This window comes from Rhinopithecus roxellana, chromosome 10 (assembly GCF_007565055.1).
Source record: "Rhinopithecus roxellana isolate Shanxi Qingling chromosome 10, ASM756505v1, whole genome shotgun sequence".
NCBI classification, from domain to species: domain Eukaryota; kingdom Metazoa; phylum Chordata; class Mammalia; order Primates; family Cercopithecidae; genus Rhinopithecus; species Rhinopithecus roxellana.
In genome coordinates this window covers 58,586,083-58,607,305 of record NC_044558.1, presented here as the reverse complement: position 1 = coordinate 58,607,305, position 21,223 = coordinate 58,586,083, and the positions used below count along the sequence as shown (strand labels likewise).

Below are 21,223 nucleotides of genomic sequence, written 5' to 3'. Positions count from 1 at the left end.
CCTCCCAGCCTTGCCTGCCCTTCCTTCATTGTGAATTCTGCTCCTGGAAGCTCCCTCCAAAAGGTGGCCTCCTCCTGAAGACCGCTTTTCATCTCACTTACTTGCCCACTCCACAGACCTCGCTGACCACCACTGTGTAGCTGCAGGCATTGGATTAGGTCTATGGAACAAGTGAGCAGGCAGCCTTCACTATCTGCTGGGAAATCCGCCAGGATCCTCTGCGGGATGTGCGCTTTACTGCCCCAGTGCTCTCTATGCATTTGAGGGTTTTGTCCACTCAGATCGAGAGCTCACTGTGGATTGGGGCCCTGAGTCCACCTTCCTCAGTACCGACTTTCCCTCCTCATCCCTCCACATTCCCTTGCCCCGAGGCTCAGCAGGAGCTGTGCCCTGTGCTGACTGCCAGGCTCAGGTGCTCACTCTCTGGCTGAGGGGAAGAAGAACTGGGGCTGGAATTACACCCACCCTTTGGCTACTCTTTGATAGCAGTGAGCCCTCAAATCCATGGCTGCTCCACCCTGTGGTCTGGTGAAGTACACCCCACCTTCCCAGCCTTCTGGTTTCTGGAGGGGATTGGTCTGCCAGCAGCTCAGTGGCCTCATTTCCCAGGCAAATGGCTCCGCCCATTGCTGCTTTTGTCCACTTTTGGTTCTTCTCCCATCCATGGCTGCTAGATACAGGTTCTCACTCTGGAAAGGCCAAGGAAGGCAAGATGGCAGCTTGCAGGGAAGAGTCTGGTTGGTGAGGCATGTGTCTGTCCTAGAATATGACACCATAACTGGGATTTCTCTGAGGTCATTGCCCTGGCAGACAAATGTAGACATTTCCTGAGAGGCCCAGCTCCTGTGGGGAGGCAGTGGAAACCAGCCAGATGCACACCTTCCCTCCAGATAGTCCCAGAGGGCTCAGTCTGAAAGAAATGGACTCTGTCTGTCTTCCCAAGGCCCCATAGCCTTCTTAGTTGGCAGAGAACTGTGGCGCCTTTTGTGTAGAATCTTGACAGAGTCTACTCATTGAAGAGAAGAGGGGCATGCCAGATAGGCTTATCTCATTATGACCTCAGCAGGGAGCACAATCTAAAGACAAAGGATTTGCTCTGAAAATCTGAAAACAGCTTTGGCCTGCTCAGGAATTCTGTCCTGCACTGCACCCTACACCCTCTCTACTCCCTCCAGGAAATGAGCATGGCGGGCCCCACTGCTGGGGGACAGCTCTAGATGAAAGTGGAAGGGACAGAGTAGACAAAACCTTGACTTTCTTCCCTGAGGAAGCCAATCCAACCTGGAAGTTCTAACCCCAAATCCTGGGGTTCATATTAGCAAATTGACCCCCACCTTGTGAGTCAGTGAGGCAGGTGCCTCCAAAGGCCTCCAGCACCATCGATTACCTGCTGCAGTCAGGTTCCAGAGCCCGGGCTAGCCTTGGGCTGGGCAGCAGGTTGGCCCCAGGCTTCCTTCCTATCCTAGGGGAAGGCCCCAGGTCTTCTCCCTTCCTTCTTTCCTTCCTTCCTTCCTTCCTTCCTTCCTTCCTTCCTTCCTTCCTTCCTTCCTTCCTTCCTTCCTTCCTTCCTTCCTTCCGGCTCAGGTCCAGCCTGCAGTTGTTTTCCATGGACATGAATCCTAAGATGACTGAGGCAGGCTCTGTTTCCAAAACCTTCCTGAGGGCTGAGAGCAGGAGCACATCAATCAGGCTTGAGTCTATACTCCCTGGTCCCATTCATCTTGCTCTGAAGCAGAATTGGCCTTCAACCAGCCTGGGAAGCATCTCTCATCAGGCACGTGGCTGGGCCCTAAGTGACACCAGCCGCCTGGTCGCAGACATGCTCCACCTGCCTCTGAAAGGCAGTGGCTGTGTCTCCCTTCCACCTCCCCTTCCTGTAGCGCCACAGTCGCACTGTGCTTGCTGGGAGGCACCAGAGAAATGGAGCTCACCACGCACGCACTAGACCCACAGTTCTCATGGCCAGCGTGTTCTTCCTCGCTGTGAGTTGAAATCTGCCTCCCTCTAACATCCACTTCCATGTCGTTGTTCTGCTCTGTGGAGTATCAGAGAAGAGGATCAGACCCTGACAGTTATTTACATGTTTGTGGGCATTTCTTGGTCTCCCTCCTCCAACTCCAAGGACACTGACTCCTAGGGAGAAGACGTGGTTAAATCCCAGGCTGCCTGCACCAGCAGCTTCCTGACCTAGATCCTCACAGCCCTCAGGAGTATCTGCAGCCCTTGCCACTAATGCAAGCCTAGTCTGGGATTGCTGGCCTCTCCAGCGGTGCCCCTTCAGCCCTCTTTCACATTTATATGACTCAAATATTTCCCAAGCTACGGTCATTCAAGGGCCACCATCAGAAGTTTGCCTGTATCCACAAACCACTTGTCCTGTTATTTTCTTTAATATGTATCCTGTTTAATTGGCTTACATATTTACGTAGTATATTTCTTTGATAAGGAAACTCTGTTAACTACTGACTTACATATCTTCTAATATACATCAAAATCATGCCATGACCATAACACAGGCTGTGCCATGCAACCTGAAGTGATTTTGTGTGCCTGCAGCAGCATACCCTTTCTGCCCAGGTAGCTTGGCTTTGCTGCATCTGCCCTGCCCTCTGCCCCTCCTCAAGCCTTGGCCCCAGAGTCTTTCTAACATAGCTCTGGGCTCCTCCTTTGTGTAAGTAGTTTTAGACATAGACCTTTCCTGTTTCCTGGGTCCCTGTTCATTCTCCAGCCTAGAAGGCCAAGCTTTTCCCTTACTCTCTTATCTCAGGCTTCTTCTCCCGCCGCACAAGGAACTGCCTCTGCAGCACTTAGGAGAGGGCTGGGTTGTGGAGCCAGGGTCCACACCTGGGCCGCCTTAAACCTCTGAGTGTCCAGCTATGTGCCTGGATGAACACACACCCCTGGCGCAGAGTCAGGGTGGCATGGGGGAATCTCTGTAATGACACCATCAAGGGGCTGGAAACCACAAATGAGCACTTGGAAAGTCGTACTGCAGCCCTTAGAGGGTGAGAGGGTGAATGTGGCAAACTGCAACTTCTGACCAGGCCGTCAAAACAACAGGGGCTGTGGGTGGTTCAGCCTGGGTGTGTTGGGGAAGGGGGAGAGGGCTGTGGTGCCCCACCCTACCCCACCCCACCTGTGATAGGTGCTGCCTACTGAGAGATGCTGGGAACCACTCTCGCCACCCTCTGGCAAGACCTGGGACAAATACCTGAAAAGCTTCTCACCCTTCTCACTTCTAGCGCACTTGGTTCCTCCCTCGGTCACGGAGCCCCTTACTTGGTTTTGACCATACCTGCAGTTCCTGCCCAGTCCCAACGGCTGACTCCAGCTTCACCCTTTTCCCTCTCAGACCCTTATTGTTGGCCCCACACAGAGTCCCCCTCTTCTCTGGAAGCCCTAAGGTCCCCTGCTACTCCAGGACTTGGTTCTGTGTCTTCAGGTGCTGGATCTGGGACATGAGAGGGAGGCAGTAAAATTTCTCTCTCCCTAGGTAGGAGAGAATATGGCTGGCCACTTCACCCTGGTGGCCCTAAGCATGTTTCATTGTCCCTCTGGCCCTAAATTTCCTTATTAATATAAATTGGTGTGTGTGGGGGGTGCTAATAGGATTGTTGAGTATTTAATAAGGAAATATCCTTAAAGAACATAGCTCATGGCCTGACACACAGGAAGCCATCAATGAACCATAGCGATGATCCCTATTCCCACCTTGAAGGTTTATCTTCGTGTTTCTTTCCCGTTCCCATCTCCTTGACGGGCTCTGCACCTCTCCTTTCCTATCCCATCCTCCTGTCCTTTGACACCAGAAGCTTGGCCTGGGTGCCTGGTTCTCCTCCAATTGGTGTCCCAAGTGTGGGCGCTGTCTCCAAAGTCCCCTTAGACTTGGTCAAGAGGGGCCCCTGCCTTGGGCCTTCCAGCTTCCCTTGTTCCACAGAGCAAGGAGTCTACAGGGCCACAGGGGCATGCTTGGGGTTAATTCTTGAGTCCCCAGTGAACCCCTAAAAATTACCCACAATTTCTAGGGTATGTATCTAATAATGGTAATAATTTATTGTTATAGCTAACATTTATTGAGGTCTTACTATGGACCTGGGATTTTATGTCTCAAACAAAATGATGCAAAGTATTTATTATTATTATTATTATTACTGTTATTGTTATTATTATCCTTGCTTCTACCGAAGCGAAAAGAGACACAAAAAGATTAAAGAACTTGCTTAATGTGGCAGCCCTGCTGGAGGCTGGGCCCGGAGCCAGGTCCCTGACCCATGCGAGGCATCACTCCCGCAGGATTGTCCTCACCAGCATCATTGCCATTCTTGTTCCTGACTGTCAGGAGTTCCTGGTATTTTTCCACATGCTTCCCCTTCTGCATCCCTTTTGGTGATTTTCTGAACATTGTGCAATTGACAGTGTGGTCATATTCCCATCATGTAGATGAGGACCCTGAGGTACAAAGAGGTGGCATGGAAAATGCTGAGACAGGGCACAGATTTGATGCATTTCTCAGTAGTCTGAAGCAATTGAGAAAAGTAAGTGCAATGCAGTAAATCTTTCATGGGGCTAGCTTGACTTCATCTAAGGGGCTGAACTTAGTCTGAGAGAATATCCTTCCTACTGTTAAACTATCCTTTTCTTTTATGCAATTATGACAGTAGTGGGTGGTGATTGTTGCACTCTTAATGTCCAATTTTGGCAAAATAAAAGGCTGGCTCTCTGGAGCTCCAAAGCAACCCCAGCAGCTGATGTGAAATGCTGCTTGATGATCATGGACTCCCAACGTCCAACTCTAGTGGTCTGGAGGCTCTGGGGCTGGCTCAGGGCTCCTTCACTGCACATCTCTTCCAGCCAAAACATTTACCCAGGGACACCTATGCTGGTCACAAACATGAAGGATGCTCAAAGGTGGTGGCCCTGCCGCCTCCCGCTGAGTTGGGAAAATGCCTTCTATTACCCTGACCGTGGATTAAGGGGTCTCAGATCCAGAGAGCCCTGAGGCTGAGCTGGACTTGCCTGCGAGGATGTACAGAAGGAATGCCCCAGCCTTTCTGGCTTCAGAGGGTGCAGTGTCCCCACCAACTCTTTTCCAAACCTGCCTCAGCCTGCATGGGGCCCCTTTCCCTGGTACTCACTTTGTTTGCTTGAAGGAGAAAATCAAGAAAGAATCTTCCCTCTACCCTCCCTTGTCCCAGCCATCCCTAAAGCAGTCCGGTGTTATGATTCATCCACCTTTTATTTGCTTCAAGGATTTTCCATGGCAACTCAGAGGCCCCGCTCTTCCCATTTGGCTGGATTCCAAGACCATCAAAGATCTATTCAAACCAAAAAAAAAAAAAAAAAAAAAAATCAGGATTGAGTGAGGGCAGCTGGTTCCCATTTGGTTCAGCTGTGATCCTGAAGTTTCTGTGTTATGGTGTAGCCTTCATTTCTGGATCATCAGTGGATTTCTCTACCACTTTCACTGGCACCAGCCGTGGGCTGCAATTGTACTCTAGTCAAGGACGGAGGGAACAAGAAATAGTTACGGCAGAAACCTGGGCTTGAAAATGCATCTCTCCTTGAGCTGGCACTGTGAGAAGGCCATGGCTGAATGAGGGGGCATTAGAGAGTGAGCCTTGGGTCAGGCTGCGGGCCTGGGAAGGCCAAGGGTAGGGCCAGATGGGAAGACAGTCCTCATTGCTGGCCGTGGAGGGAGTGAGCTGTTGGGAGCAAGGGCCTGTGTGGCTGGAGGGTGGAGGTCAGATGTCAGGTAGAACTTTTCTAAAAAGGATGGGAGACATGAGGATGACCAGGATGGCTGTCTCCAGCCTGCTGGACCACCACACCAATGTCTGAAGAAAGGCCAGCGCCTGGAAGAGGCCACTTGCACAACAGGCTCTGTCTCCTCTCTGCCTCTCCAGACCTTTCTTGCTGGTCTCAAGTTTCATTCTGATGCTTCTGCTCCCAGTTTACTCAGCTCAGGATAAGCTGCCCATCCCAGTCTGCTCCAACCTCTCTCCCTCCAAAGTCACGCCCACCCTCCGCATCCCAGCTCCACCTCAGTCCACCACCTCCTGTCTCTCCCAACTCCTCCTTGTCCCCATTGCGTCCTGTGGGGCCCACACCTCCTCCACTGCTCTGGCCACCTCTGAACCAGGGCTTCAAGGAAAGCAAAAGTGGAACTGGGTCCTAGGCACTGTCCAGACACCCCCAACACTGACAGGATCCACCTCCACGGCCTGGAAGTGACAATGGGCCACAGCCTCTGCAGGCAGCCTGCAGTAGGAAAGCCCAAGGAAAAGGGACCCAGCCAGTGCCTGGGACCCAGAGACATCAGGCTTTGGCTGATGGAATATGACAGACGTACCAACAGAAAATGGGCAGGGAGCCTGCAGGGCATCATGGGAGGGTGAAAAAGTGCAGCCGCTGGAGAGGCAGGGGCACAGAGTTCCCATCCGGGGAGGCAGGGCAGTGGTGTGGAAAGAGTGTGGGTTATGGAGAGACAGACCTCACTGGATTCTGGCTCTGCAGCCCTGGGGTTAGTATGTCTCTGCCTTGGGAATAAGAACACCCATCTCAAAGGGATGACGCAGGAGCTGCGCCCAGCCTCCAGAGCCTGGCCCATGGAAGGTGCTCCATAAACATCAGCTTCCATTTCCCCTGCCTGGTACTCTGGGTTTGAAGTGCAGGACAGGCCATGGGGGCGAGGCTCTGCAGATGGAGAGAAGTAGTTGAGCAGTGGCCAAGGCTGGGAGGCCTCCACCACCTCGGCAGGACCCCCAGGTGCCATGGGGAACCTGCTGCTCTCCTCAGTCCATGAGGTGTCCTGAGGGTGCCAACCTCCGTGTCTACAGCCAGCTTGACCCTCTGTGGGGTCTGATAGTTCCGCCTCTGTGCTGCTGTGTCTGGCTTGGCCTGCTGCAGGCACCCTCCAGCTGGGTGTCCCAAAGACCAGCTCCTGTCAGTGTCCGCAGGGAAAGCCTGGAGTCAGAACTGCAGGGAAACCCTGGAGTCAGAGGAGAGACAGGCCATCAGCTCCTGCTGAGTGCAAACAGGTGCCAGGCACATGCTGGGAATATGAAGGTGAAGGCAATCCAGTCTCTGGTGACTGACACTGGGAGAGATGCCAGAAAGGACCAGCAAGTCCTTTCTGTTGGAGTAACTGAAAGAGAGAAGGGCTCTCTCCCAAGCAGCACTGTCTGCACTTGAGGAAACAGACTCTACAGCAAACAAACTATGACTCTCCTCCTCTCCCATAGTCCTGCAACCACAGCCGCCTCTGCCTTTAGATACCTTCCTCACCCCGCCCCAGCCCTGCAGCCCTGCCCCAGGCTCCCTCTTGCACCAAGTGCTCCTGCTCAATGAAGCTGTCCAGTTGCTTGTAGTGCTGTCTTGGGCCAGTCTCTGTCCCCAGCCCAAGAGATGCTCCACCTTGGGATTGACTCACTGACATTTTGTTCCTGCTGGTAAACTAAATGGAGCATTTCCTGCTATATAGTACGGAGGCCACCCTCCATCAGGACACCCGGGTCTTGTGAAGAGTCCCTGCAGCACTAGTCCTCTTCCACATTTACCCTGTGATGGCCTCTTCCTGGAACCTTCCAGGTGGGAGAAGCAGGCAGGTGGCAGCACTGCCAAGGACGAACTCCTGTCCAGATTTGTGAGCCGGAGACCTGCACCCACTCTCCTCCCCGTGGCCCCCTAAAAGGCAGACAATACACAGGGTATCCTTGAGGTCTAGCCCAGGGTGGCTATAGATAGGCTGGGGCTCTGATTCTCAATTTTTTCATCTATATAATGGCCGTAACAACAGTCCTTCACTCCCAGAGCTGTTCTTAGGCAATGGGTATGAAAATGCTTTGTAAACTGTAAAGCAACAGATAGGCACCCATCAGAAGAAAAATATGTACTATTACTTTCTCCACTGGTTACTGTGGCGGACATTACTAATCAATCAAACCATTCTTTCCATCTGTATCTGGATGCTACCACAGCATCCCCCAAATCACAGTTTAGGCTGATGGCTCCCAGCTCTGGCTGCTCATTAGAACCTCTTTGCTGACTTTTAAAATATACCAGTCAGTGCTTAGGCCCTACTTCCAGTAGCCTTACTTAATTGGTTTGGAGTAGAGGCTTAGACATCAGTATTTTTCTAAGTTCCCGGGTTATTTTTCAGTCTGTGTAAACGACTAGTACTCTTGGCAGCCATAATCAAATTACCACACAGATTCACATGGTGGCCACCTTGCCTGCTAGGCATTGTCATTATTCCCTTTCCTCAGATCCCTCACTTGCTCCCAAAATTGTCCATCAAGCCCTGAGCTCTCATGCTGGAACCTGTCAGGCTGATAGCTCAGGCCCCTACCATGGGCCCCAGTGCTGGGTTTCTGAGTCTCCTGCAGGAGGCTCCAGTCTCCAGCACTTTGTTTTGTGGCTCTAGAAAACAGACTCAGAACCCAGGATAACCCTGCCCACTCAGGAGACCTCTGTGAGCCCTGGAGCGTAAAGGGAATTCTTCCCTCCCTCCTCAAATCTGTGTGATAAACCAGCATCATCTAGAGAAGCCTCCACCTCCACATTTGGAATCTAGCCACTTCTTTTAGCCTCTCAACTGGAAAATTGTTTCTGCTATCCAACCTCGGTCCCTACTGTTGCAAAGGCAAGAGGCTAGCAAAGGCAGCGGGTGTGCATGGTGACTTCACCGAGGAAAGGGCAATGTCTGTGCCCAGTACTGAACACACACACACACATGCATGCACACACACACACGCCTCACCTTATCAACCAAGCTTGCAAACATGTTGTTGAGCCTTATTCCACTTACCCACCTGCTAGATAGTGGTGCTGACAGGTTAATGACAGCCAGGAGTCTCCGGCTCCGACCACCTCCTGGGCAGGGGCTTTTGGGCCTTGCCCTAAGTCCCAGTTACTACTCTAAATGTCCTAGATATCGACTCAGATCATCTGTCCCTTCCTCTGGACCCTCTGTCTTCCTTTTCCATTATACTTGCTCTTCTTGCCCCAAATTCTCATCCTCTGATCCCTCTCTAGCCCAGCCCCAACCCCAGGCCTCCCTGTTCCTCCATGAAACTGAAACCCTCTTCCTTCCCCCAAATGACGTCATTAGTGTGGCTACCGTGAGACTAGATGGCTGCCTACTCACTACAAAGACATTGGTTTCCCACCCACCTGCACATGCTCTGCACCTCCTACTCCTCCCCTGCCCACCCCAGACACAGAGCTGGCCTGGGGAGTCTGTGTGTTCACTCTCCTTACACCCCTTGCCAAGGCAGGACTGGCCATCACCATAGTGGTTCTGGGAGGTAGGATAAGAGTATGTCTGGGGCAGTGCCAATGCCACAGTCACTGAAATTCATAGCCCACCCCCACCCCATGGCGGGACCCCAGCTCGCTCCTCCGTACTCCAGCCCCGGCTTCTAAGACTTGTTACTTATCTTTCCATCAGAGAGGCCCAGAGTGTGGGACTCCTACCTGCTGACCCCTCAGGAGGCCAGGCCTCTGAGCAGAGAGGAAAGGGCCGGACAAATGCAAATACCTGTGCACTAAGCCCACCTTCCGATGAGGAAAGGTGCAGTCTCAGAAAGAGGCAAGGTCATGTCAGGAACACGACCATTTCTGTCACTGGACACAGTTTGTGCATGTCCATCTGCTGAAGCCTCCAGCCAATACATGCACACGCTTTCTGGGCTTCTCCTTTCCCCCCTCCCTGCCCCTTCTCCCAGACCATGCTCCACACCCCATTTGCCTCCTGAAAATTAACACAGACATACAGGCTGCATGGGCAATACACAGTGATGTACTTGTGTGTGTGTGTCTGTGCTTTGTGCATTCATGAATGTACATGGTGTGCGCTCATGTGAGTGAATTGCGGTGCATGGGTGTATTTTGAATATTCAGAGACCAAGCCATCAGATTGTGCTGTTTATTGAGGATGCAACAGAGGAAGGCTGTTAAGAATAAAGGAAAAGTGAACAGTCCTGCTCTTCTCTGCTTCTGGGTGCAGGTGAGTGGAGAAAAAGGCCTTGAATTGCACTTGGTCCCACTCAGATCTGAGACTGAGCTAGATGTAGGGGTGGGGGCTGGGCCACTCTGGATTGTTTGTCCTTCAGTCCTCCTTTTCTTGAACCTAGAGCCAGCTCCTAGCACAGGCAGGAGCTATGCTAGGCCTCAGTGTGTGCAGGGCCTTGGGCAGAGACCCAGGGAGCACAGCAGAGTAGTTAGCAACTGAGCCAGAGACGGGGTAGAGGAGGAAAGCTGGGAGCCAGGACCTGGGCTGGTGGTGTAGCCGGGGGACCGCAGCCAAGGAGTGAATACGGTGTGTGCAGGGAGGAATTTCACCAAGTTTGGTCATCCAGGCCTTCCCAGGCTCAGGAAGACACAGACTTGGAGAATTGGGTGGCCAAGGCCAGTGCCAGGTGTATGGGAGCAGGACCAGCAGTGTGGAGATGGAGCTGAGAGTGGGCTATGGGAAGTACAGTGTGGGATCCAGAGCCAGGTCATGGAATGAGGCAGGGCCCGGGGCAGTCTTCTCTACCGACTGGCTTTCTTGGAAGGGGCACTCAGGCTGGAACCCTTCCCCAGGGTGTCTTTGTAATCGCTGGCACTGCCCCGGCTCCTGCCCTCCCCACCTCTCACGCTGCACACTCCAGAGATGCAGCTGCTGCTGTTGGCCACGTAGCCGCCGCTGACCGTGCTGGGCCGGAAGCCATAGCCACTGCCGCCACTGGTGCTGCTGATGATGGCTGCAGGAGGAGCCGAAGCCAACACCCACTCAGGCAGAGAGCTAGGGAGGCCTCCTTTACCCAGGGCAGACAGGGCTCTTCTTGGAGGAATTGAGGGGGGAGGTGCACATCGCTCCCTCCCCCTGGGGAGAATGTACCAAAGACAGCTTCCCTTGTGCTCTGACCTTGGCTTGCTCGGCTTATAACCAGTCTGGCTGAGTCTTGCCCCATTAATGCTCAGTGGCCCAACTCCTTGATCCAGGTACCAATACCCCTATCTGTCCTCCTGGACACCCATCCACTGCCCTTTCTATTAGCCTTTTTGCTAAACTTTCCAGCCTCCAATCTTTCCCTCCTGCTAGCTGTCCCACAGCAGGCATCTTTCCCAAGCTCTGGTTTAACTCTTTTAGCCCCGCTAAGCAATGCAGTGATCTGACATGGCCAGCTTGACCTCTGAGATCCCTCATTCTCTCATTCCCTCAGCCCTCCCTACTTCCCTAGCCCAGGTCTGATTGCAGTTTGCAAACCTGACCCCCTAAGCCTCACACAGACCCATGCATCATTTTTCTGCCACATGACCCTTGTTTTCCCATGACAATAGCTTTCTCTTGCTGCCATCCCCTAGGAACAGAAAGTCGGAGGGATAAGAATGAAGGAGGCCTGGCCTGGGAGTCAGGAAAGCCGATTCTGGCCATGGCTCTGCCATCTGGCTTTGTGATCTCAGGCAAAACTTTTCCCTCTCTGGTTCTTAGATCCCTCATCTACACACACAGGGTGTCACTAAGGTCCTTTCCAGTCTGCAGATTTTACAGTTTTAGGTCAAACCATACAAATACTTACAGATGCTGACAGGGGAGGGAAATTCTCCTGACATCCTGTTAAGGAGAGAAATAAAATAAGAGAGAGAAGTCATTCAGCTCACAGTCTCTTCAAAGCTACTGCTGTCCCCAGCCTGATGTGGGTTTTTGAACCCAACAGGCACCTGTTGAAATTCCAAAGTTTCTTTGATATAAATAGACCCTGAGAAGTTTTGGAGACTACCGCCGAATCTTTGGGGTAACCAGACAGTTAGACAACAGTTTACAAGAGGTGCACACATGGGGGCAGTGTATCTGCCCCCCATGTGTCAAGTCCACACACCAGCCTGCCCATCCCTGTAGAGCCCTGGGGAAGCTGGGGTGGCGGCCCCAGCACACCCTCAACAAGCCCATGTTGCACATGGACAGATGAAGAAGAGAGAACAAGAACGCTTAATAGAGTAATGGGTTTTTGCAGGGAGCAGGGTTGTGGATATTTCTAGTATGCCCGGGAAGAATGAGCAAATCTGTGTAGCTTACCGCATAGCACAGTGCCTAAGCAAGCTCTCACAGTCTATTATGAGTGGATACTCATGTCCACTCGTGGTAGTATTATTACTATCGTTATTTCTATCCTCATCACCCCACCACTTCCTAAGAACTCGTGTCTTCTGGATTGAGATGTGTTAGGGTTTCTCCTTTGGGTCTTCCCAAACCCCTGGGGTCCTCCTGCCTGGGCACGCCCCACCCACCTGCACTCCTCGCTCTCCAGCAGCTTGCGGTAGGTGGCGATCTCCATGTCCAGGGCCAGCTTCAGGCTCATGAGCTCCTGGTACTCGCGCAGCATCCGCGCCAGCTCCTCCTTGGCCTGGTGCAGGGCGCCCTCCAGCTCGTCCAGCTTGGCCCGGGCATCCTTCAGGGCATTGTCTCCCCGCTGCTCAGCATCAGCAATGGCCGTCTCCAGGTTGGAAGCCTAAGGAAGGAATTGGTGAGGTCGAAAAACTGGGAGGAGCCACTGCGGCTATCCATATCCAAATCCCTCTGGGTCCTTAGAGAGAGGCCCGTCTCCACCCTACACACCACCACACTTCTTTTGCAGCCAGAGCCCGTTCTGGGGCTGGCGCATCCCTCCTTAGCTGTAGCCCCATTCCCTGTGTTGGATGTGTGGGTGATGGAAATCATGCAGCCCTGCCCTGCTGAGCGCCACTTTAGTTCAGCATAAAGACATTTATTCAGCCATATTGTACCAAGGGCACAAAATGAATGACAGTAATGCTCTTGAGTTGTTTAGGTCAGGGAGGAGAGATGGTTGAATACACTGTGTTGGCAGACGCAAGGGCAGCAGCTGCCCAGGAGCATGGCACCACAGATGAGGGGGACAAGGAAGGGCATACCTCAGGAGCAACTATTATTTGCCAAGCACTTAGTGTATGCCAGCACCATGCTCAATACTGTACATACCATTGACATAAGTTAGCTCATTTAGTCCTTACAACACCTTGTGACGTGAGCAGAAGTAACCTGTCCAAGGTCACGAAGCAACTAAGTGTTAAAGCCCACAAGAGAATAGAAGGAGCACTGGACTAGGAGTCAGGAGACCTTGATTCAGATCACAGCTCTGCCACTTACCAGCTGTGTAACCCCCTTAGCCTCTCTGAGCCTCAGTTTCCTCATCTGTAACAACAGCGAGGGCAACTGTTGCCTCTCAGGGTCTTGGTGAGGATGAAGTGTGGTCCAAGAATAGGTGCCGCTGCCATTGTTATCATATATGTACATCTTGTGCCTCACCTACAAGCCGAGGCTATATCCTATATTCCTGGGAGCAGTCCCTAGCCAGTCCTTAACAAGGCACCTTAATGGGTGCTCCTTGAGCCCATTTCTCCATCTCGGTCATTAACTCCACAGATGTTTATCAAGCTGCGACTATGTGCCAGGCACTGTGCTAGATGCTGGGGAAACAGGGCACAAAGCGGCCAGCTCCCTGCCCCCTTTCAGTCTAGTGGCAGTGTCAGTAATAACAGGAAGTGTGACAAGTACGGGGAAGCACAGGTGCAAGGAAGGCACATCGCTGGGGGGAGGTCCTAGCCCAGTGCCGAGGAGGCTTCCTAAGGAGGGGCTTCGAGGCCGAGGTCCTTGGAGTGAGTCAGAGATCAGTAGCCCCCAGGGACGTCCTGCTCCAGGTGTTTGAGGCAGCGACCTCACTGGTCTCCTCTCTTCTCCCAGGCAGCAATCTAGGAAGCCGATGTTCTCAGCAGCTCATCTCCCCTCCACTCATGCTTCCCTGCACTTGACCACAGGCCAAGGCCAAGGTGCTCTCACCTGCTTCTTCACATTCTCGATCTCTGAACGGATTCTCTGGATAAGCCGAGTGAGCTCCGAGATTTCATTCTTGGTGTTTTTGAGGTCGTCCCCATGCCGGCCAGCTGCCAGCTGCAGCTCCTGGAACTGGGGACCCCAAAGTGCAGAGTCATGAATGTGTCGTGGGAGTGCATGTATCTCGGGGTCAGAACACAGCAGACACTTACCGGGACACTGCCTCTATTCTGGGCATGATCTGTCCCCGTCTGCTGCCTGCTGGCATCACCCTCCCTGGCCCCGCCTCAGCCCAGCTCACCTTGGTCTGGTACAGGGCCTCAGCCTCGGCCTTGCTCTTCAAGGCGATCTCCTCATACTGGGCGCGCACCTCGTCGATGATGCTGTCCAGGTCCAAGTTCCGGTTGTTGTCCATGGACAGGATGACGGACATGTCACTGATGTGGGACTGGATCTGAGTGATTTCCTGCAGGGGACATAGGGATGGTCTCTCAGCTCAACCACTGTCAGAGGCCAACCACCTCCCTCACACAAGATGAGCAAATTCTGGTGATGCCATCTTGGAGGCTGGAACCCAGGGCTGTTGCCTTCCAGGGTTGTTTGCTTTGCAGCAAAGTAAGTTCCCTGCTGGGCCCAGACAGATTCCCACTGCCATGTAGCAAGGGCCTGGCCCATTCCCTTCCCGCTCAGAGGGTGGAGACTGAGGAGACTTGCAAGGCTGATGCAGGAGATGGATGGCTAACTGAGGGGTCTCATTGAGGGCTGGGGCCTCCATGTCTCCCGCAGCCCCTAGAATAGAGTTTAACCCACCAGCCTTCCCCAGATGAACCGAGTGGACAGACAGACTTACGGCTTCAAAGAGACACCTGAAGAACTTGATCTCCTGGTCCATGGATTCCACCTTGGCCTGCAGCTCCACCTTATTGGCGTAAGCCGCATCCACATCCTGAAAGATGCCCCCGCCATCCCCCGTCACTGCCGGTACAGCCAAGAAGGCAGCAGCCACCCCTGCCTGGCTCCCTGCGTGAGGAAGGAGTCACTCTCTTCTCTTTACCTTGCCTTGGGAAAGGAGATAAAAGAGCAAAGGCCCAGCCCCACCCCACCCCACTCTGGGAATCTGAAGTGCCTGTGGTGGCTGAGCCGGGTCCCAGGGCTGCAGGGGAGCCCCTGAGTCTTGTCCTCTGTATTCTTCTCTGTGTTCGAACCACAGCCCCATTGGACATGCAGTCAGGCGTCCTCTCACTGGCACTCTCCCTGTCTTTTCATTCTTTTTTCTGGATAGTCTTTCATCAAGCTTTTCTCTGCCTTCACCTCACTCTTCCTGAATCAGTTTACCTCAAGGGGGGCTAACAGAGCACCTTAGCTGGCTCCATTCCTCCAGGTCCCAGGCCAGCCCCCAGGATTCAGGGCCTGCCTTCCTCTCACCTTCTTGAGCAGCACAAACTCGTTCTCTGCTGCTGTCCGCTTGTTGATTTCCTCCTCATACCTGTGGGAATGCGAGGGCCCATTGGTTAATATCTCTCACTAAAAGCTCTTGCTTGCACAGGGCAGAGTTTGAACAAGGAGCAGCATATCCATCAGAAGATACAGGTGCTGGGGGCCGCAGAGTACTGGGCAGGGGTGAGTTGAGGAAGGCTTCCTGGAGGAGGGAACATGCTAACCAGTTTGGAAGAATGAGACTGTTGAAGATCCAACTTGGCAAATGAGGAAGGAGCACATGGAGCAAATGCCCTGTGGAACTTTCAGAGGAAGCAAGATGTGAACTGCCCTCCCCAAATTTGAGTACAATTTTGCAAAGGACAAAGTGCTTCAACCTGCATTTTCTCAGTTACCCCTGAGACCAGTCTTGGAACCAGATGCACTTAACCCTCCTCTTACATGGGAGAGGAACGTGAATGGTTTCCCCAAACAGTCCCTAAACTCAGAGCCAGAGATAACCCTCTGCCCACTGCCCAGCTCACTGGGCATTTTTCCTAAGAGTCAGGCCAGAGGCTGGAGGAGCAGAGAGCGAGTGCCAGAGTTTTGTTGGGGTGATTCTGCTTGGTATGACCAAGAACAATGCCCCCCACCGACCTCCAAAATGTTTAAGCTGGGGTGACTGCCAGCGGTCCCTCAGAGGGACAGCAGCAGTTGTCCAGTTACAGGGGGTCTCCCCCTGCTCACCTCTTCTTGTAGTCCTCCACTACGTCCCGCACATTCCTCAGCTCTGAGTCCAGCCTCACCCTGTCCCCGGACAGCGTTTCCAGCTGCTTCCGCAGGTTGCTGATGTAGCCCTCGAGAATGGGCTCTAGGTTGTTCTTGCAGTTGTTCAGGTCCAGCTGCTGCAGCAGCTCCCACTTAGTCTCCAGCACCTGGTTCTGCTGCTCCAGGAACCGCACCTGGAACCCAAATCCCGGAAACTGCTGAACCCCTGTGGTAATAGTCACACGTGTCTCTCACAGGGCATTGTGCAAAGCCTCTATCTGCATTTTCTCCTCGCTAGAGCTGAAGGAGGTGGACAAATCATTACTCTCTGCCGCAAAGAAAAAAATGAGATGCAAAGCAACTTAGCTTCTTTCCAAGGCCCAACAGTTTAAGAAGCAGTGGAGCCCGGAACTGAACCTAGACACGTGTCCCTGTAACCCGTGCATCCAATCACCCAGCACCCACCATGGCCGCACCAACTCAGGGCATGGCTGTGGTTGAAAATACCAGCAGAGAAGCCAGGATGGGTCCATCATTCTGGACAGATTGACCATCCTGAAGAACAAAGTCTGCTCTTCATTTCAGGGCATATCAGAGCTCACTAAGGCTTGGGCCAAGGGCTTCTAGGGATTTTAAATGCCTGGAGCAGGCACCAGCTTCATCTTTGCTTATAGCCTCTCCTCTCCCTCGTTGGTCCTGCTCCCCAGAATGATCTCTACAACGAGCACGACACATGGAACACGATGGACAGATGGAGCTCCTGATCCCATTGCAGCCCCTCACTGAGCCAGGAAACCGACCAGAAGGAGTGGTCCATACACACCTCTTGTTTGGTTTTTGGGGATGGGGAGCACAGTTTTTTAAAATGTGACTTCCCTTAAGCTACATGAGCACAGCTACTGCTCGAATAAGGTTGTCTTCCTCCAAATCAGAAACACAAGACATGGGAAAACTATCTAAGAAACAGTGTTGAGATGGAATTATTCCCTGAAAATTTGTCTCTAGCCCATCATCCAGCATTTGGTCTGGTTTAATCAGTCCTGAATTTTCATGTGATCTACAAAGCTGAGCATTAACCACAGAGTAAACCCTGCATCTGAGACACCACAATACACACCTGCACTACTGAACACATCTGGATGCCAAAAGGATTTACCCGTCTTCTCTGGCTGCCTGAGGTTAAGGGACTGAGCTCTGGAGACTGAAATAATTTGGGAACTGTCCAAGCCTTTCAGCCTCCTTCCCCTCCCTCTGGGCAGACCATCTTTATAAATAAGATGTGACTGTCCTCATGTTCATCTTTCTTCCCATGTCTCCAGACTTTATCCCTCAAGGTTTTGACCACCTGAGCCAAGAATCAGTCCACTCCCATCCCCCAGACCCCAACTCAGAACACTTTGATCTTCCAGATATGAAAAGGCTTAGAAGAATAAGAAGCCACAGAGCCAGTCCTAGCCCCTGAGGCTGAGCCGCGGGCAGCAGGGACTCCTCCAGGCAGGAAGTCTGAGCTGCAGGAGCTAGCTAAGATCTGATGGCCACATGACCGTCTCACCCATAGGCTTTGTCCCGGGTTGACCAGTCCTTAGTGCCTGACTGTCACAGAGCCAACACACCCCTCCAGTCTCCTCCTCTGGGTCTGGAGGCAAAAGGTTGAGGGTCCAGCCTCACCCTTCCCTTTCCCCAAATGACCTTGGGAATGCCATTTACCTACATGCCTTCAGTGACTCATACAATAGGGATAATTATTTATTCTCTGCCAGAAGTCGGGGGCCTATCTGGACTGTATTATCTCTTCAGGTCTCTAGACACCTTTGATTCCTCCCCGAAGCATCCCTCCCCCACCTTCTGGAGATAAGAAATGAGAGTCACAATCACAATCATTTTTGTAGTACTTAGTGTGTGTCAGGCTTATGACAAGATCTTCACCTGCATTTTCTTTTACAAGCCTGACAACAACCCCAAGACAGGGGTTATTATCCCCATTTTAGAGATGAGGAGATGGAGACACAGACAGGCAAATAACCTTCCCAGAGCCACGCAACTGGCCAGCGGTGATGCAAGAGCACTGTGGAGTCCCCTTCCCCAGTGCCCTCTTCTGCCTCTCAAGAAAGTCTTCAACTGACTGGAGCAAATGCCCACAGCAGACATCCATGAATCAGAGGGCTTGAAGTGGCCCCTTCCTGCTGCTCCTGATCCGCTGGGCAAGTGACTAATGGGCAGGACAGCGTGCCAGGGGAGGACAGGCTTCCCTGCTTACTCTGGGTGAGACTGTCTCTCACAGGCCTTTTCTGCACACGGCCTGCAGGCCCAGCAATGGCACCAAGCTAGCCCCCAAGAGGAAGGACCACATCTCCTGCTGGGAGCCCTGAGAAGCCTCTGCCAGTGGAAATTGACCTGCCTCTGTTTTCTCTCTGGAAAGACAACACAGAGAACCTTATACTGGTCACCCTGTTGATGGGTTGTGCCTACCTTGTCCACAGTAAAGGCCTCCTCACATTTAACCTCAATCTCTCCTTCTGTAACAAAACCTTACGTTCCAAGAAGAGAAGAGGAAGGCTGTTCACAGGTTCCCCAGGTCCTGGAAGACCCACCTTGTCGATGAAGGAGGCGAACTTGTTGTTCAGAGCCTTGATCTGCTCTCGCTCCTGGGCACGCACTTTCTGGATCTCGGGGTCCAGCTCCACGTTGAGGGGGGCCAGGAGGCTCTCATTGACGGTAACCTGGTGGATGCCTCCAGGTGGGCATACAGTTGGGCACACAGGCCCCAGGGCCACACTGCCAAACATGCTGCCAGCAAAGCCGCTGGCCCGGCCCCGGCCAAATCCATAGCCTCCACTCTTCCCACTGCCACTGGCCACATTGAGGGAGATGCTCCGGGCTCCCCCCAGGTTGTAGAGGCTCCGACTGCCAAAGCCCCCACTGAGCCCTTTGCTCCCTGCCCGGAAGGAGGATGAGCTGCCCCCCGAGAGCACAGCCGAGCAACCACTGAAGCCCCCCTTGGTGGCAGCTCCTGACTTGCAGGTGAATTGGCGGCTCATGTTGCTGTTGGAGACAAAGCTTAGATGCAGGAGGGAGGAAGGCAAAATCCCAAAATGTTCGCTAGTTGTAGTGAGGACTGTCAGGTGCCTTTATATGTGCTTGGCACTGGGGCTTGTGGATGGGCAGTCAAGAGCTTAATTCATGGGTTTGGCTTGCCTGGGAGCAAGAAGTCATTTTCTCTATGCTGAGCTAGAGATCAAGCCCTCCCCACCTCTGAAACAACATTTAACCTTCAAATTGCTGGGCTTGCAAGCTTTGCTCATGTAATTTGGGTCTTATCTAATTAACCTGCTGTTATAGAGTAATTTGCCCCAGGCCCCAGCCTCTCCAGGGGGATGTCACTGGCACTGCGCCATCCCTATCCTGATTAATCTTCTCTGGGTTGTTGGCTTCCTCCTGGGGATACAGCAGATGAAGACAGGGTGGGCTTTCGTGGACCGTTCAGGACACTGGGTATAGGACCAGGGCCTCCAACTGTTGTTCTCCTCCTTCCTGGAAAGAGACTGATCATTCAGGCATCACCTCTCCCCAGGCCTCCTGGAAATATAACCCATAGAGGGCAGCTACTCTCACTTATGGGGTATTAGGAGGTGGAGTGACACTCTCCCTAGCATGGGACAGGAGCAGCCCAGGCCAGAGCCAGCCATGGGCACTATCCTCACTTCACCCCTCTCAAACACCCATAATAAAGCAGGCTGGAGGCTTCAAACACTGGAGAAAATGAGGAGGAGAAAAGGAAGATGGAGTTGGGGCAGGTGGCTGAGAAATTCAGGGACTCGACTGGAAGGAGGTACAGAGAAGAAAAAGAGAGAGGCTGGCCCATGGCCTGGAGGGTTGCAGAGATTCCCGGGTGGTCCGTTTCATCATTTCTGTCTCTCTTCCAATGTGTATCTGCTAATAAGACTAGGAACAACTTGAGGACAGTCATCATCTATTAGAGTTCAAATAAAGAAGCTGTTATCAACATGAAACTTAACTCCTATTGCATCTCTCCAGGCCCAAGTGGACCAAGAACAAGGCTGGCTGAGCCCTCCACAGGAGTGCAAGCCTCCAGGCAAGCTCAGGCCAGAAAGACCCAATGGGGTGACCCAGTAAGCATGATGTCATTCTACTCCAAACAGTCCTTTGATGTCAGCCCCAGAGATGCTGCAGGCCCTGCATCCTAGTCACTGGCTCCCATGATGGGCCCCAGCTACTCCCATGATCTCTGTTGCCACTGCAGCCCTATTCAACCCAAGGCAGCTCTGTCCCTGAAGATCACCCTTGCCCAGAGATCCCTGCTGGAGCCCCATGGGTGAGCTGCAGCTCTTGGCTGGGTGGGGCACTGGGGGGAAGAAAATCTGGAGACAGGCTGGTTTGGGGCTCTCTCTCACATTGTTTAGGGGAAGAGCCTGGACTCCAGTCCCTCCCACTCCTCTGCATTCCTTCCTCTACTCTTGCCCCTGCCATTTTGTCTTCTTCATTCTTACTAAAACCACCAGAAGTTTTCTATCCTTCCTTTCTGTCTTTCTCACCTTCCCTCCTCATCCCTCTCCATCCCTCCTCATCCCTCCCATCCATCTTCCCTCCGTTCTTCCCTCTCAGCCTTTCGCCATCTCTTGTTTTGTCACTTCCCTATCCTGCTCTCCTCCAGGAGGTCTTCCTGCACCCACACTGGCCAGGTCTGAGCTCTCCTCACCTCCTTCCGCTCTGAACACATCCTTAGCACGTGCTGGAGGGGCTGCAACTCTGTGACAGCTTCCATGGGGCTCCTCTGAAGCCATGTCACATGTCATCTTAGTTTTTCTTTGTAAGGCTAGTAAAGTCTTCTCCAGATTAGAGACCACTTAGTGTACTCTGAGTTGGAGCAGGGACCCCCTCTTAGGGGCCTGCAGGTCCCCTCAAGCATGGAAATAAAGGAAAATCTTGAGTTCCTTCAGGGGAAATTCTGGGCACCTTGCTAGCCTGGAGAAATAAATAAGCAACTTGATAAGCAAGAAAGTAACAGTAGCCCAAAACAACAGCCACGAAAGCTAGAATCGTGGGATGTTTGGTTCCAATAGAAACTAAAGATAGCATCTTAACATATGTCCCTGAGTTGTTTGTCAGAAACCCAAACCCCACCAATAGGGACGCCTGGGCACATAGACCTCAGATAAAGGGACACCGGGCACTAAGGTCTGACCA

The 21,223-nt window shown here is 52.7% G+C and overlaps 1 protein-coding gene across 1 annotated transcript; it reads right to left on the bottom strand.

The window, feature by feature from the left end:
- Positions 1-9,913: 9,913 nt before the first annotated feature.
- KRT71 (keratin 71) lies at positions 9,914-19,119 on the bottom strand. The gene is made up of 9 exons (XM_010373970.1): positions 18,610-19,119; positions 15,998-16,212; positions 15,260-15,320; positions 14,685-14,780; positions 14,136-14,300; positions 13,841-13,966; positions 12,274-12,494; positions 11,565-11,599; positions 9,914-10,745 (listed from the first exon to the last, which is right to left on the bottom strand). The coding sequence occupies exons 1-9, from the start codon at positions 19,054-19,056 to the stop codon at positions 10,534-10,536; spliced, it is 1,578 nt and encodes a 525-aa protein (XP_010372272.1). The 5' UTR covers positions 19,057-19,119; the 3' UTR covers positions 9,914-10,533.
- Positions 19,120-21,223: the final 2,104 nt, after the last annotated feature.

Excerpts from the sequence above, each read along its gene's own strand:
- KRT71 (XM_010373970.1), bottom strand. The coding sequence starts at position 19,056 with ATGAGCCGCCAATTCACCTGCAAGTCAGGAGCTGCCACCAAGGGGGGC. Across the intron at positions 13,967-14,135 it reads AGGCCCTGTACCAGACCAAG|TTCCAGGAGCTGCAGCTGGC; the intron begins GTGAGCTGGGCT and ends TGGGGTCCCCAG. Across the intron at positions 12,495-13,840 it reads TCGAGAATGTGAAGAAGCAG|GCTTCCAACCTGGAGACGGC; the intron begins GTGAGAGCACCT and ends TTCCTTCCTTAG.